We start from the raw sequence: 17,957 nt of genomic DNA on the forward strand, positions 1-17,957 counted from the left end.
ACTTTGCACCACCTGACATACTGAATCTTTGTGTATGAATCCCTTTTGGAACACGGCCTGGTGCATAATAAGTAATCAACAGATATTTATTGAATTAATAAATGTAGCTGTACCAGTTTTATCATGTGCATAAACTACTTTTCCAGTGACAGCAACAGTTAAGGAGTGAATGATGCATTAACTGTAAAGTGTTTGCTATTACAGAAAAAAAAATGCCTAAATTTCTCAACCTGTAGAGCTTTCCTTAATTGCCACGTACTGGCCTTGGGCAAGTCAATTGACCTGTTTATCAACTGGGGCAAATTAATTACTTGGCAGAACTAAGACTAAATGTAGGTGAAAGTGGTTGTGTAACCTGGAGCAATAAAAGTTACTAAAAGCACACAGTTACCTCTGTGCTCGGAGCCTAGAAAACAGTACGTATATTCAACTCGCTCTGCGGTTTAATGAAAGAAAAGGCTCCGCAGCAGCGCACGGAGAACTACGCTCGCGCTGGGCGTGTCCACTAGCCGCCGTTGCCAGGGTAACCATGGAAGCGTCCCGAGAACCCGGGCATGCACGCCCAGGCCGCTCCGCTCGACACTCCCTCAGTATTTGCAATAGGTGGAGCGTGGGCCAATCGGAAGAGGCCGCAGGGGCGGGGCCGCAGAGTCCGGGGAGGGCGGTCCCGCGGTCTCCCTCCCCGACTTCCGGGTCGCGGTGTTTGCAGGGAGCGCTTGGCGAATAGCGTCGTTTCCGTTGCCGGCTGTTTGCAGTTGGGGAAACCGAGGCAGCTCCAGCTCCCCCTAGTTCTTCCGTTGCTGTGAGGTGGCTGCTGTTTCTTTTCTCTCATTCTGCGCTGCTTCCGTGCGGCTGCGCCGGGGGCGCACAGGCAGCGCGAGCTCCGCGCCGTCCTGCGGGAGTTGCGCGGGCGCCTGGGCCGGCGGGGCTTTGTGCGCGCCTTCCCCTCCCACTCGCGGCAGCACGCGAGCCGGACTCCGCGGGGCTGCGCAGGGGGCTCGGTGCAGCGACGCCCCGAGGTCTGGGGTGCCGCGGCGCCGCCAGTCTGGCGTTGCCTGGGCTCGGCAGTTCTGCTTCTTTTGTCCTGAGGAGCGCGGACCGGATGAATTCAATTTAAAGATACAGATCAGCCCGTCTGTGAGATGCACTGTCTGCACTGCTCTGCGAGGATTTCCAATCTGACAAACCCTCGGGCCCTGTTTCAGAGAGGGAATGTTGAGGGCGGGAAGGAGATGAGCATTTACGTTTTTAAGTCTCTGCCCCTCACTTGCATCTCCTCCTCTTCCTTGAGAAACTGAAGAGTTTCCTTATAAGATCCAGTTTTATCAAGTGTGTAGTGTCCCCCCCCCCCCGGGGGAGTGTGTGTTTTGAACCTCTTATTAGAATTTCTGCACTTCACCTATTGAATGGAAAATCATGAATTAGCTGGGGTGTGATCTACTCTGCTTTCAACTTGTGTACTTGAGTTTGTAAGCCATTTGTAATGTCTTTATTTGCTGACATCAAACGACTGTGCGACAGCTGTAACAAATTATCCACAAGGGTTTAGAAGTCCTTTTTCCTTATAGAAACAATTCTGTTGTTTGATATAATGGTTGGGGTCCTCTTGTTCTCGAACTGTTTAGTCCCAGTTCTCAGGGACAAAATAGGAAACTACGAAGTATTTTATTTGGCAAAAATTGCAGACTGTTCTATTAGCTTCTTTTAAGCCATTAAGTAGCTTCTCTTGAGTTCTTTTGATTTTTACAATTGATTTTTGCAGTTTTAAAAATGATAAAATTGACGTTTTGGCCAGCTATCATTTAATTAATCTAGAACGTATGGCTTACACCTGCTGTTGTTTTCTAACCCAATTAAACACCATCACCAAATAGACACAGTGGGTTAATAGATTTTAATATAACTTCAGATATGGCAAGTTGGATAAACAAAATTTTGTAGTTTTAGAATTCAAGTGTAAGGTCATTAAGTTTGTCTTATGTATTTTTTTTTTTTTTCTCCAGGAAAAAATGTTTGTTTCTTTGTGGGAGTTCTTCTATGGGCACTTTTTTCGATTTTGGATGAAATGGCTCTTACGACAGATGACTGGAAAATGTGAATTGCAGCGAATTTTTGATACCTATGTAGGTGCGCAAAGGACACACAGGATAGGTAATATTATTCAAAAAGATAAAAAAATTAATAAAACTAACTATATTTTAGTTCTCAGGTGATGATGTTTTTCTTGTGTATTCTGATTAAGTCAGTTAATCATGAACTTTGTAATTTCTGAATACTATAAGCTCTCAAATTTTCTTTATAGAAAAATATATATTTATTTATATGTATATTTGTAGTTAAGTATTCCATATCCATGCAAAGAATGATCTTTTCTGGCTTCATAAATGTATCAGTTGTTCGTTAGCTTATAGTTACAACCTCTTTTCTGGAGAATTTTTTTTTTTTTAATATTTCTGTAATTCCCTTTGAAACTTTTACACAAATAGTGTGAAGAGTGAGTGCTTCCATCTAGATCCACTTTAATACTTAGCCTCATTCATCAATCTTAATTTTTTACTGTTATTTATGAAAGGATAATAATTAGTTATTCAGTAGTCCCTAGAAAAGGTTATTAGACTCAAAATCTGTACTAATACCATAGCTGTAGTCACTTTTGGTAACTGAGCTTGAGATGTGGCTAATCTGAATTGAGATGTGCTGTAACTGTGAAATACACAATGGATTTCAAAGACTTTATATGAAAAAAAGTCTTATTAATAATTGATTATATTGATCATTGAAGTGATAATAGTTCAGACCCATTGATGTGTACTAAAGTTGTATTTTTTTTACTGTAATGTGGCTGTGGAACTTTTATAATATATATGTGTCTCACATTGTGGCTTGCATTATATTTCTGTTGGTCAGTGCTACTCTTTTCAAAATATGTTAGTTTTTCAATGGCTAATTAAAAATACTGCTCCAAAGGAGAATGGAAGAGTGAAAAAGGTGGTTTGAAGTTACTTTTTTAACCTTGGTAAGGAAGACCTGGGAACTGCTGCCGATCAAGATCTCTGTGTTAAATGGAAAGTTGGGAACTAACCAGGTCCCCTTTTGTGTTGATCAAGTGTCCTTCAAATGAGAAATCAGCTCTGTTAGGTGGGGAGAGTAGGTGTTGGCAGTCTGAATGGGCATCCAAGATAGCATTGGAAGAGTGACAGAGGCCACCTCAGGGCAGCTAGGTGATTGAAGTTTTAATTACTTTCCTAGTTCTCTTACAACTCACCGGCTGACTTAAATTATTGTCTGCTCTTTTGATTTGCCCTTTTGATTGCTCAGAAGAACAAAGTACTTCTTGATAAGAAGTCTCTGCAGGCAGCATTTGTTGGTGTTTTCTAGTCTGAGAGCAGAAAATAGGTTAAAAGTTTTTACTTTGTGGTAAAAGCATTTTTCTTGAATTTTTCAAATTGCTGAGAAGACTGTTAGTAACTATGCTAGACAGATTTTTTAATAGACCAGCAAAAATGTTCTTGCCATTCTTGACACAGAGGCCAAGAATGAAGAAGCTATTTTGCTCTTGGGTGAATAGATGGTTAGCTAGAAAACCTAAAGTCTTTGTCCCTTTGTCTAGATACAGTTCAGTTGCTAGCATCTCGAGCCTTAATGCTTAATTCTTTAAGACTGAGAAAAGAAGAACATGTAGTAGAGTGCGCTCTCATTGTGGTCTTCACATGAGTTTCTGGAACCTGAGCTATTCACAGACACTTTGGGGTCTATATGGGAACTAAGACCCTGGGAAAATTAGGTTAGTGTCACCTCTTTTGCTTAGTATGTTGTATTTGGTTGACATTTTTTGAATGAAAGCTACTTCTTTATACTGTAAGAATCAATTTTAAAATGTATGCTGTATTATTTTTGTATAAATTATGTCTTCTCAAACTGAAAATAATTCGTGTTTTGATTTTTTACTGTTTATGGAGTTATTTATAGAAAGCATTGAAGTGATAGCATTCCTTTTTTTTTTTTAATTTCAGAAAATTCCTTGACATACTCCAAGAATAAGGTAAGATCATATTATGATAATTCTAGAATACAAGAAAATACGATATTTAAAAGAATGCTTCAATTAAGAAATCATTATTTTTAGTGTCCTATTAGTGTCTTTGCAATAAAGAACTTTGAGTGAAATTTTCCCTCTTTAGAAGTAATAAGACTGTTTTTAAAACATTTTATCTTTTGAATGCAAGTGTGTGTGTGTGTGTGTGTGTGTGTTTTAATTCATTTTTATTGTAAACAAATGGGATACATCTTGTTTCTCTGTTTGTACTTGAAGTAGAGGCATACCATTTGTGTAATCATACATTTACCTAGGGTAATAGTTTTTGATTCATTCTGTTATTTTCCCCCCCACCCCTCCCACCCCTCTTATCCCTCTATAGAGTCCCTCCTTCCTCCATTCTTGCCCCCTTACCACCCCCTATATGTGTCATAAAAATATGGAACGCTTCACGAATTTGCGTGTCATCCTTGCGCAGGGGCCATGCTAATCTTCTCTGTATCGTTTCAATTTTAGTATATGTGCTGCCAAAGTGAGCGCATGTGTGTGTTTTATAAGCAAAGATGATATTTGAATAGTTTGTTCTGAGGTAATTTTTGTTTTCCCCCATTTAGTTTGCCTTAAGAGTTGATAGCATTTGGGAAAACAGGATCTTAGAATAAAGCCTTCTTTGAGATTATCCTCAGGACAAGTTATGTGAGAGAACAAGCAACTTTGACTCAAGAAATCTTGTGTCATGTACCTGTGTACCTTTTGATTCAAAATAAACCTTGACATATAGGAGGTTATGCTATATTATTAGCATGTGCTGTATAAGAAACTTACAAAATCTCAGGAACATAAAGCAATATGTTATATCTTGCTCATGTGTCCATGGGTTAGCTGGAGCCACTCTTCTTCAAGTTCAGGTCTATTCCATGTGTCTTACTCTGGAACCAGGTAGGAGATGCAGTTGGATATCAAGGGAATGCTCTTATAGTGGATCACCAGTGGCCAACCACACAGACGTATTTTAAGTCTCATATGTCATGTCCATTAGCATCTCATTGGTTAAAATAAGTGCCCAAGCCCAGGTCAAGGAGTGGATAATTACACTATGCCCACCACAAGGTCATGGCAAGCAGAAGTGTGTAGTGAGTGTATAGTTGACTTTCAGGGCAGTGAAAAATTGGGACCAGTGTTTCAGTCATATGCTGCAACTTCTCTAAAGTAGTTAAATTATTTGTTATGGCCAAAGATAGAGTTTGAGTCACGTAGACAGTTGTGTGAAAGCCCATTAATAAGATCACAACTAACACTAAACAACAATGAAAGGAATAGAATAGAAAATGTAAGTCCTCGGGCATATTAAGATTAAATATTACTTTTTGAAATTTTTACTTTAATTACCCATATGTGTGTGTATCTCTATGTAGTTCAGATATCCATATGTAAGTTTGTACTTAGTCATGATGTAAAATGTGTCAGGGTTAAAAAGTCTTGACTTACTGCTCTCTAGTGATATTGACATGAGATAGATTTGCTAGAAACAGAATGGATGTTGTTGAGTGTGGAAGAAATCTGTTATGTTCTAGAGAGTGACCTGTAAAGTAAGTGCTTTACTAGTTTAGTTACAGTCTGTTATTTTTTAATTGTCTGTGTAAGAATGAGTAGTGGGAGGAGGAGTCCAGAGTCCTCTTGTGTCATAGATTGTGTTGAGTTTTTTCTTCCTAATGAGATTGTGGAGTCCAGAAAGCTAGCAAGTTGCTGGTTCAAAAAATCTCTTTGTATCTTATCCACCCATATGGTTCCTTAATTGAACCTTATGACGTAGTTACCCAAAGGAACAATATCATAAATTGTAATAGATGCACTTGGACAAGTGGTTTATATCAGATATATAAAGAGAGTGTCTGTCAAACTTGAGCGTGAGTCAGAATCTTCTGGAGACTTGTTAAAATATAGTTGACTGGACTTCACCTCCAGCATATCTGATTCAGTTTTGATTCCAGTCAGCATGTTCCCAGAGGCTGCTGCTGTATCTGGTCAGGGCCCTGCTTTGAAGACCTTCATATTTATGCTCTTGGGGGAACTGTTTTGCCTCATAACTGCTCTTTGTTTCTCTAAGAAACAGTATGTTCATTTTCCATTGACCTTAAGCAAGTTGTGTTTCAAAATGTCAAAAATTTGGAACTATTTGGATGTTAAACCCTCTAGAATAAATTGTTCTGTGAAATGTGCGTTCTTTCAGATTTGAAATTGCAGAGTAAAACCATAACTAAGCTCTTTATGCTGCACTCACAGTCCTCAGCCATCACTCCCCGTTTTGCAGGAGTGTGTCCCTTGACACCCTGTGCCCTAGAGTGTACCAACACCACCACTGCTGTCCATCAGAACTCCACCTGGCCCCTCGTTGCTCTCTGACTTCATTGCTCACTGGTCATTACCTCTGTGCTACTTCTTTTCCAGACACAAAATTACCTTGCCACAGGACCTTTGTGCCTTGTCTTTCTTCCTGCGGTTAAGAACTTAACTACTTCCTCATCCTCAGGTGTTTCTCGGTCTTGATGTTCTCCCTGAGCACTCTGACCACCCTCTGCTTAAAATTAAGCCCCTCAACTCTCCCTGTAGTCTTTCCTTAGTTGTTTCACCTTTTTATTTTTACCTTTTTCCATTGTCTCCTGTACAGAAGAACAAAACAAAACCAAAACAGTGTTGCTTTTTTGTTTACTGATACATCAGTAGTTCCTGAAACAGTGCCCCCAATGAATGTAATAAGCTCCTGGAATGTAAAATGACAAAGTAGAAAGTAAATGAAAATCTCCTTTTTCTCCAGTAAGAGTCTGTAACATTTCTTTCATTCGCTTCTTCACTAATGAGATCCTGGAATTGGGATAGTGTTGTATCTGACAGTGTAACTGTTATCTTTGTAATTGATTGTAACATTTTCAGTCTCAGAATTTGTTATTGAAGTTTATGCATGGTAAAATCATGCCAAGCTTAAGCGCAATAGTACATAGGATATTACTTTTGAGAACATTGATCAAATCTTTAACCCAGGAACATACCATATGTTCAGTATTCTATCAGGATCTTTGATATATCCAAAAGAAGTAAAGATTGTTATTTATGTCATTGTACATAAGAGAGAAATAGAGACTGTTATCAGATGTAACTATACAGGGGAGTTCAGAGAAGGAAGAGGTAAATTGGGACTAGAGCAGTTGGCTGCTTTACGGTAGTGATAGTATTTACTGGCTATTAAAAACTCATTTGGAAAGTAAACATTAAATTTATATTATGATTTTATTTAAAATGTAAATTGCTAATAGCGTACAGGCATTCTACTAAGAGATTGGTCAACAAATTACTTAAAAACTGAACAAAATCACAGGTGCTTTGTTCTTTTGAAGTTTTAAATCTAAGGCAAACTCGTTAATACATATTAGAAGTCTTATCAATTGAAACATGTAGTGTATGTGTCTCTTTGATTTGTATATGCCATTTAATTTATAGAGAAAGTCTAATTCTGATTTTAAGGTATTTCTGTTGACCAGATCTACTTTTTTATTATGTAAAAAAATCTGGTTTTAAATTCTGGTTTCAATTGCTTACCAGTTAACTGTGCTACTTTGTATGAGATACTTATTTCCTGATTGTAAAAACTATTAACACCCACATGGATTTTTTAGAATTAGAGATTTTAATATGAAATCAATCTTAGGGAATGCCTAATATTGATCATACTAATGATAATGGAATTAAATCAGTATATACTCTAAGAATTTTAGTAGTTTAATGCATTCATGAAAATGACTTTAATCTGTTAAGGCTGGTTCTTGAAGGTAGTGATCTCAAAGTATGGTCTTGTTGGGTTGCCAACTGTTCCTCATTGGATATTCTTTGATTGTTAAAAATTTAGTCTCATTGTCTTGTTTTTAGACTAGAGTCTACTTATCTATTAAATATTAAGGACTACTAAAAAAATCTCTAAGTAACTGGAAAATAAATTTTTAAGTAACCTATGGGTCAAAGAAGAATTCACAAAAATATAAAAAGAAAATTGAACTGAATAATAAATTCCCATCGAAATTCCAGTGATGCTCTTCATAGAAATAAAAACGCTGGCATGAAATTCATTTGGAAAAATAAGAGACCCAGAATAGCAGAAACAATCCTTGGTGAGAAAAATAAAGCAGAAGGCATCACAGTATCAGACCTTAAGCTATAATACAGACCTAAAATAATAAAAACAGCATGGTGATGGCACCAAAATAGGCAAGAAGATGAATGGAACAGAATAGAAGACACAGAGACAAACCCATGTAAATAGTTATCTCATACTAGCCAAAGGCACCAAAAACACACTAGAAAAAAGCCTCTTTAACAAATGGTGCTGGGAAAACTGGAATGAAAGTTAACCCCTGTCTCTCACCCTGCACAAAAGTCAACTCTAAGTAGATCAAAAGCCTAGGAACTAGATCAGAAACCCTGCACAAAGAAGAAAATGTAGGCCCAACACTTGAAGATATTGACTCAGGAACTGACTTCCTTAATAAGACTCCTAAAGTATAAGAAATAAAATAAAAAATCAGTAAATAGGATGGGTACAAAAAGCTTCTCAGCAAAGGAAACAATAATGTGAAGAGAAAGCCTACAGAATAGGAGAAAATCTTTGCTTCCTGTACCTCAGAGCATGAATTTCTTGATATACAAATAACTCAAAAAGCTTAACACCAAAATAACAAGATAACCCAGTCAGTAAATGAGCAAAGGTACTGAATAGACCCTTCTCAAAAGAAATAAGAATGGTCAACAAATTCAAGAAAAAACATTCAACATCTCTGTAATTAGAGAAATGCAAACTAAAACTACACTGAGATTTCATCTCACTCCAGTCAAGATGGCAATTATCAAGAATACAAGTAACAGTATATGCTGGCAAGGATGTGGGGAAAAGGGAATGCTCACACATTGCTGGTGGGACTGCAAATTGGTGCAGCCACCGTGGAAAGCAGTATGGAGATTCCTCAGAAAACTTGGAATGGAACCGTCATTTGACCTACTTATCCCACTGTTTGGCATATATCCAAAGGATTTAAAATCAGCATACTACAGTGATGCAACCATATCAATGTTTATAGCAGCATAGTTCACAATAGCTAAGCTATGGAACCAACTTAGATGCCCATCAATAGATGACTGGATAAATAAATTGTGGTATATACACAATGAAATATTACTCAGCCATAAAAAAAGAATGATTTTATGACATTTGCTGGTAAATGGATAGAACTAGAGACTATCATGCTAAGTTAAATAAGCCAACCCTAAAAAGCCAAAGGGCAAATGTTTCTGCTGATATGTGGAAGCTAAACACAATAAAGGGAGATGGGGAATAGAAAGCCATTGGATTAGACAAAAGGGAGTGAATGGAAGGGAGGGCAGATAGGAATAGGAAAGACAGTAGAGTAAATCTAACTTAATTTTCCCCAGTACACATATGAAAATACCTAAGTGAATCCCACCATTGTGCCCGTCCACAATGGGGTCCTAATTAGAATAAGATCTATTCCATGCTTATATAATTTCATCAAAATTGATTCTACTGTCATGTGTAACTAAGAAAAACCAATAAAAGTTTTTTTTAAAGAAACGATATATCATCTCATACCTGATAGGATGGCTATGATGCAAAAAAGGTGAAGTATAATAGAAGTTGGCAAGGACGTGGGAAAAAAAAAAATCAAAATTTGTGTAGTTCATTAAAGCAGTTTTTAAAGGCATATCAGTGATCAGTTTTATACTTTGAGAAACTACAAAAAAATATATATATATAAATCCCAAAGTAAGTAGAAGAAGGGATATTGTTAAATTAAGATGTTAAAAATCACTGAAACTAGCAAACAAGTTTATCAACAGCTCATAAGTTGATTCTTTAAAAGGATTAATAATAATAATAATCTCTAGCAACACTGATCAGATAAGAGAAAATGCAGATTACCAATGTTGAGAATTACAGAAGGGGCACCACTCCTGCCTCTGTCATTGAAAGTAAAAGGGGTACTATGAACCACCTTAGGCCAGGGAATGCTGTAGCTTGGCTGAAAGTCCTTGAAAAGTTTGTCAAACCAACACAGAAAGAAGTAAAAATCAAAATAACCATCTGCCCAGGAAAGAGAGTAAATGTATAATTTAGAACTTTTGCACAAATCTCCAATGTGGGCTTCACTAGTGAATTCTTACTGAGCATTTAAGGAAGAATCAATGCCACTATTACATGAAATTCGAAGATATACAGTAGAAACAAACATTTTTTGAGACTAGCATAACCCAGATACTGACAAGGATAATATAATAAATGAAGTTACAGTTCAGTATCCTTCACACATATATATGCGGAAATCCTTGACAAAACATCAGCAACTTGATTCCAGTAATGCATCAAAAAGAATAATACATTTATGATTGGGTTTTCAGAAATCAATATAATTTACCATTCCAACAGAGTAAACAGAAAAATATCAAAATTTCAGTATATATTAGAAAAAGTGTTTTAACACCCCATGATTACAAACTCTCAGCTAACCAGGAACAGAAAGATTTCCTCAACCTGTTAAAGGTGACCTATGAAAAACCTGCAGCTAACATGATAGAAGACCTTTGCTCTGCACATTTAATTGAAAAAGGACAAGCATGTTTCCTGTCTGTAGTTTTGTTCAGCATCAAATAATTGCAATAAGCAAGAAAAAGAAATTTAAGACTTGACAGAAAGAAGTAAAATGGTATTAACAGATGATAGAGTTTGTGAATTAGAAAATCCTGAGGAATCTGTAGAAACTACAAAGCATTATTGATAAATTTGACAGTCTCACAGAACACAGTGTACTATAAGTTAGGAACAAACTTGGACAATAAGTTAAAAAGAATAATATCACTTGCATTAGCATCCAGAAACATAAAATACTTAGGGATCAATTTAAGACTTCTTCACTCAAACTCTTGGAGAACAGTTTTGAGAAGTAAAATGGAAAGATATGCTATGTTCATTGATTAGAAGATGCAGCATTCTTAAGATGTTAAATCCCAAGTTGATGTATGGATCCAATTCAATTCCAATCAAAATCCCAGCGAGTTTGCAGAAATGGGAGGAACGTATAGTAGACCAAATCGTCTTCTAAAAGAAGTTAGAGTACTCACTCTACCTGACTTCAAGACTTTTCTTGGCAAATAGATGAATATAGCAGATGAGAGACGAAAACAGACCACACAAAGAGGTCGTAGAAGTTTTAATAAGAATGTCAAAGCAGTTCATTGAGGAAAGAAGTGTCTTTTCAATAAATGGTGCTGGAATAACTGGATGTCCATATCGGGAGAAGAAAACTCTCAATTCCTCTTACTGCTTTTCTTTGATTAAAAACCCAAAACAAAATATGCTTATGATAATCATGGGGGAAAATTCAAAACAAATTTGGTTTGCTTTTGCATTGTCATATCTGTTTCATATAGTCAGTTAATTGCCTTAAAATGTACTTTTTCGGCTTTGAGGAATTCTTCTCATTCACCTTTCTTTCATATAAATAGGTTTTACAGAAAGCAACACGAGTTATTCAGAGTGAAGTGGACAGATGTGTAGAAGATATAATGAAGGAAAAGAACATTAATCCTGAGAAAGATACCAGGTGTGCTGTTTCCACATTATTATTTTTTGTTATGCATTTACAGTCTGTGAGGTGTTGAGATCACACACATTGTGAACCTGCTGAAGGTTTTGTGGAGATTATCTGATTTGACACCAACTTCATTAAATGAACAATTAAGGTCCAGGGAGGTAAGTGATAGACACAGGCCCAGGACCTGTATCTCGTGGTTCCCAGTCTATCTGCCTTCTTCAGGGGAGCTCGGCATTGCTTTCCTAAGGCTAAATAAACTTGTGCTTCAGAATTCATCCTCCTCCAGCAGGTTCTCCTGGAGACATTTTATTTTTATTTTTTTATTTCACAATGTATTTTAATCCCCTCCCCCCACTTTTTAAAATTGGTGCCTTATAGTTCAACATACTGACAGGATTTGTTGTTACATTTTTGTACATGCACACAATGTAATTTGGCCAGTATTATTTGGGGACCTTTTGCTGTATGAATTGTTGATGGAGAAAGATGGATCAGAATTGAGTGTTGTAACTTGGAGAACTAAGGGTTATCAATGTCCTTATAGATTAGAGACTTAGGAAAGAGCATGTTTCAGGGAAGATACACTGTTGTATTTGGGAAAACTGAGATAACCTATCATGGAACTCTTTGTTATATATGTATTTGGAAAATTAGGTATGTTGGTATCTGTTAGTAGAGATTTGGGAATGTATGGGGTTGCCCAATGAGTCATGAGAAGAAGAGGACAGATCCTTGTAACTGCAAAGTACCATTCTTACTGCATCTTGTCCTCTTCCTAGGCCCTGATTTATCATGTCCTGGGTAATACTTTGCACAGTGTTCAGCATTGAAGGAGGCTGTTGGTACTTCTTGTATTAAACCAATGGCCAGATGCTTCCTAAATCAAAACCTGGGGAATGCACTGCTTTATTGTGCTAAAAAGGTATGACTCTAAATCATGATAATGTTTTCATTTTCAGTTTTAAAATCTGCATGAGGACATGCTTACTACAGATAACTGGTTATAAACAACTCTATTTGGATGTAGAAAATGTAAGGAAAAAGCCATATGATTCTGATAATGTACAGCATGAGAAACTACTCCTGAAGGTAAATTTTTGTTTGCTATATTTGGAATTGTTGAATACTGGGAAAGTATATCATGTATGAGCTGAGTACATCTTTGGGCAGATTCTAGAGCCATCTAGTTTCTTTGCCCCTTGGAAAACTTTATTGTTAGATTTCTTAATATGGAAAGTTTTTGGTCAACAATTTTTATAATTTTTTGAAAGCATCATTAAAAGATATTCAAATGAATTTTATTTTAATACTTTTATTTCAAAATAAATTATAAATTCATAAAGGGAAATCTTTTCAACCAAAAATATAGGTCCACAAGCCTCAGATTTTTCTACTTTTTATATAAATTGATCATATAAATTTAGTATTTTTTAGCTATTCTGAAATTATGAACATGGATGACCCTTTACATATTATTAGGTCAAACCTTTTGAAGTATATGGAATGTTAATTGCCAACTAGTCCCACAATAGATTTAAACATTTAGGAAGTAAAATGAAAATTATTTCAAATTTTCCTGTTTCTTACTTCTGAAGTGTAAGTACTTAAGGCAAATGAAATGCCAGAATTAAAGAATGTTAGACTAGAGTAAGCTCTACAGATGTCTCCTATAGCCTCTTTGTTGTAGGGAAGAGGTTTCTAAGGTCCAAAGGAGATGAAGTGATTCGCCTTAGGTACTAGGTTAGGGCCTGGAAGAGAGCTGATTCTTAGGTCCATCTTCTACACCTGTTGTAATTGGATTTTAAAATGGTTAAAATGAAATAAAAGACATTGCACTTGTAGATAGGAATTTTTTTATAACTACAAGTACCATGAAAATAAACATTGACAGTATCCAAAAGAGACCTGAGTTTAAAAACAGCCAAATCCTTTTTTCCCCCCAGGAAAAGTATAACATATACACTTTACCTATTTGAAAAAGATAAAATAAAACTTGATTTTGTAAAATGAGAGCCATTGTGTTGATTGAAGTTTTGTATTCAAACTGTTTGAAATAGTGCCTGGCACTCACTGAGGATTAGCTGCTATTTCTGTCCTTGTCCCTTGTCATCATTATTGTTTCTTTAATTTCAGATCTTTTCTACATAACATCTTCCCTCTTGGAGGGGTAGGATACAAGTCGTAGGATTCTAGTGCAAGGACTTTTACCTTTGTGATTCCTATGAAATTCAGTTCTAGAGGTGAAGGACCAGATGGTGACAGTGACTTACCATGGCACATACTCAGCTGAAGAGCTATGGGATCTGAATTGCTCTACCTGTCATCCAAGGACCACCTTCACTAGACTTAACCAGTATTTAATATTTATCCCTCCCACCTTACCCTTATGAAATCAGAATCTCCAAGGTGGAACCCAGAAATGTGATATCTTTGCTTATTAAATTTTTGAGTACTAGTGCTTTTACACTGCAACTCTGACCGTAACATGACCTTATTATTGGCATAACCAAACTCCTTACCAAATTCCTGGGGAATTGCTAATATGAGCAAAACACTTGTGTTAGTAATAAAAGTAGGAACAAGAGAAAACCCGATCTAATGATTGGATTTAGCTTCAGAGCCAGAGCCCTGGCCGTCTTTCTAAAGGAATGTCCCAATTCTGCACATTTTATTTTAGGTAACAGGATGCTCCCTTCATTAGGAGTCCTTTACTTAACAATGCCTGAAATGATAGTGAAATGGGGAAAAATGCAAGTATTTCTGTTGGATGACTTGTGATATTAAATTTTGAAAATAAATTACTGTACATTGATTAGTTCATTGGTATCTGATATTTGATAGCTATTTTTATATTCTCAATTTTAAGGATTATATTTATTTTAAATGAAGTCATTTTTTCCTTTTAACACCGAAGATTCATAAGATAGTGATCCTATATGTTGGAATGATTGTCAGAATCATTTCTTCATAATCATCTCCTTCAGACCTATTTCCTTTTCTTGAATTAAGGATTAATCACCCACTGTTCTAATAAAGCCAAGTAAAAGGTATAGGGGCAATGACCTAATTGTGTGTTCTTAAGCAAGCAATTTACCAATCTGTAAATATGTATTAATTAACAAATAAACACATCTCATCTCAGTGTTTGAGTTTGCTGTGTATTATTTGTTACCTTTTCACAATCTATTTAGACCAACTTTTTAAACTGGAATAGATGTTCTACTTTTTAAAGATAACTGAAAAGTTTTCTGAATATAATCTTTGTTGAACTTAACGATTTGTAAAGTTGTTTGATTGAAAGTATTCAGTGAATAGTTATATAAGGTATGAGAAGGAAAATGTCCTGGTAAATGAAGAACATCACTATTGGTAATATGGAAGCGTGTTTGTGCAGCTTTGGAATCTTCTAATGCCCACAAAGAAGTTGACGGCGAGAATCTCCAAGCAGTGGGCTGACATTGGTTTCCAGGGTGATGATCCCAAGACAGACTTCAGAGGCATGGGCATACTCGGATTAATCAATCTTGTGTAAGTGAAAATGAACTTTCTTTTCTTCTCTAAATGATATTACTTATAATCTTCAGTCTGGTTCAGTTCTAATAAGAATTGGTCTAGGTGTTTCACGCTGTCTCTGAATTTTAATAGCTGTGGTACTGATGTGCTGGCAGCAGTCTGAAGACACTGGGAATACACTAGATACATGTGATTTCTTTACTTACCAGGGGTCCTCTTCCTTTCTCTTCCTGACCCCCTTTTTATGCCTCTTAACGATTACATACTTTTTCTTAACTCTTTTCGTCCTCTTGCCTCTTCTCTCTCAGCTCTGATTCCATTAGGGGAGATATAACTAGGTAAGGGGATGAAGTCTCTTCACGTGTTCTCCACCTGTGACAGCTGAGCCAAATCCCTGACTTTCCAGTGCCTACATGGACTCACGCTTCTTTTTTTTTTTTTAATGCTTCGGATTTGGTTCATATATGAAATTCCAAAATATGCAACTAAGGTCACAATTAATATAGATATACTAAAAAGAAACTGGAAGATTAATTTCCTCCTATAAGGATATGCAGATATACAGATTCTAGTGTTTGACTCTGTCAGTGAATGTGACTTACCAACTATAAAATGTCTAGAATGGGAATTCAAACAAAAAGGTGAAACACTTATTAAACCTGAAATTAAGGTAGATTACATTAATATTGAGAAAAACAGTTTGGTCAGTGGGGATACTGGGAAAATAGCAGACCTAGCTGGGCTCAGTGGCACATGCCTGTAATCCTAGTAACTCAGGAGGCAGAGGCAGGAGGATTGCAGGTTTGAGGCCAGCATAGGCAACATAGGCCCTAAGCAACTTAGTGAGCTCCTGTCTCAAAGTAAAAAATATAAAAGGGCCAGGAATATAACTCAGTGGTAAAGTGCCTCTGGCTTCAATCCCCAGTATCGAAAGAAACCTATGGTAGGATGTCAGTGCCTGCAATTTTTTCAATTACCAAAGTACCTAATTTGTTGTTGTACCTAAATTTTATAAGTATTTAAGTTTTATTGTCTGATTCTTTATAGAGAGAAAGCAGAATAATCTTAGTTTTTTCATTTCCAAAAATGATCAGTTGTACCTTGATAGGTTAGTGTACCTTTCACTAGAATGCTCATGAATTCTTCTTAAAAGGGGTTTATCAGTACACTAAAATGATAATCATGAACTATGCAAAACTGTAAGGTCTTTTCTTAATAATGGCTATCAAAGTAGTTCTTAAAAACAAGTATAACAAAACCATTTCAAAATTGTGAAACAATTACATATAATAAAACTTGATCATGCAAAAGAAAATGATTAGCATTCATCAGAAGAGATTTTAGTTTAGCTTAAAGTATAAATAATTTAATAGGATTTGACTCTAGACTGTGGGAAGGAATTCTGGTAAACCTTTAAGTGATTCATAAATATTTCCACAGTATTTAGAACTACTGTCAACCTATTTGAAAAATGACCAGGATTCACATATATTTGTAATTATTTGATTGCCAGCAATATACTAGAAATGACTGAAAATGTAAATTTGACTCTAATTCTTCTGTAATGTTGCTTATTTTCCTGCGTATGGAGCTGTGATATTTCAATAACCAAATATATGGTTCAGGAACAGGCAAGCTATTAAAATGCCCTTATGTGATATATTATCTTTAAATTTCTTGGCCTTTGGTGTGTGAACTCCTAAGATATTGTTTTGCTTTGAAGGATAGTTAGTAATTTGATAAATAACAAGGCTTTAGATATGGAATGGCAAGGCAGCTATAGAAAAAGAGAGGATGCCATCCAGAGTGAATTCAAGGGAGATGGAAGAAACCTAAATAAATCAGGAGGTAGAAACAGCAGAGTAGAAGAATCTGCAAGTAAAGGAAAAAATCTGTGTAGGTAGGAAGGAAAGAATGGAAGGAGAAAGGGGGGAATAAAGTAGGGAATTCAAAATGCAGGTCTTTTATAGTCATAGTTTCTCTTGTTGTATATAGATGTTTGTTTTTCATCATTAGATACCTTTTTTTCCATACAAGAGATTGGACTCAGGGGTGCTTAGACTCTGAGCTACATCCCCAGCCCATCTTATTTATTTTTTATTTTGAGACAGGATCTCACTAAGTTGCTTAGGGCCTCACTAAGTTGCTTAGGGCCTCGCTAAGTTGCTGAGTCTGTCTTTGAACTTGCAGTCCTCCTGCCTCAGCCTCCCGAGTCACTGAGATGACAAATGAGCACCACGGGGCCTGGCTTCACCATTAGACACTTTAAGATAGGGGATAGCTAAATAAATCCAGCAGGGAAATTTGAAGTTACTCTATTACAGACTCTATTACAGATCCAAAGTAGTATCACTTTTACAGTGCTAATGAATACTTAAATATATGAGGAGTATTGTGCACAATATGAAGTGTAAACAGTCCAAGAAGGCCATTTTGGAGCTAAAATAGGAATAAAGTAGGATAAAGTAGGAACCTCAGAGCACTTAGGGGAACCGCCCACCAGGCAGGACTTGTTACTGTCTGGGGTTTCTGGATCTCATGGAAGACTTGAAAGCCTTGGATGTGCTCTCCCCAAAAAAGTACCCACAGAAAAATCTGTACAAAATTTAAGGTAGTTCATGGAACCCTCTTCATTCATAACTGAACCTTCCTTAATGGACCTCTAAGTTATCTGCTCCTGGGTAAATGGGTTGAAAATTCAAGCCAGGGAAACAAAATGGAAGTATATGTACAGTGTTGTTCTCAAGAATGAAAAT

General features: G+C 36.4%; 1 protein-coding gene and 1 non-coding gene across 4 annotated transcripts in view; one reads left to right on the top strand and one right to left on the bottom strand.

The window, feature by feature from the left end:
* The first annotated feature begins 691 nt into the window (after positions 1–691).
* Elmod2 (ELMO domain containing 2) overlaps positions 692–17,957 on the top strand; it is a 28,341-nt gene continuing 11,075 nt past the window's right edge. The window contains exons 1-6 of one of the 3 annotated variants that reach the window (XM_047567511.1): positions 692–807; positions 2,004–2,151; positions 4,014–4,042; positions 11,600–11,697; positions 12,648–12,777; positions 15,083–15,216. In XM_047567511.1, the coding sequence (XP_047423467.1) occupies positions 2,010–2,151; positions 4,014–4,042; positions 11,600–11,697; positions 12,648–12,777; positions 15,083–15,216 (533 nt within the window). In that variant the 5' untranslated portion in view covers positions 692–807; positions 2,004–2,009. Of the gene's footprint in view, positions 808–1,355; positions 1,470–2,003; positions 2,152–4,013; positions 4,043–11,599; positions 11,698–12,647; positions 12,778–15,082; positions 15,217–17,957 lie in introns of those variants that run through there. The other 2 variants (XM_047567513.1, XM_047567512.1) reach the window with 2 other exon arrangements.
* On the bottom strand, positions 4,470–4,576 carry LOC124995185 (U6 spliceosomal RNA). The gene has a single exon (XR_007110656.1). It is a non-coding gene; the product is annotated as a U6 spliceosomal RNA (small nuclear RNA).

Source organism: Sciurus carolinensis, chromosome 10 (assembly GCF_902686445.1).
Source record: "Sciurus carolinensis chromosome 10, mSciCar1.2, whole genome shotgun sequence".
NCBI lineage: Eukaryota > Metazoa > Chordata > Mammalia > Rodentia > Sciuridae > Sciurus > Sciurus carolinensis.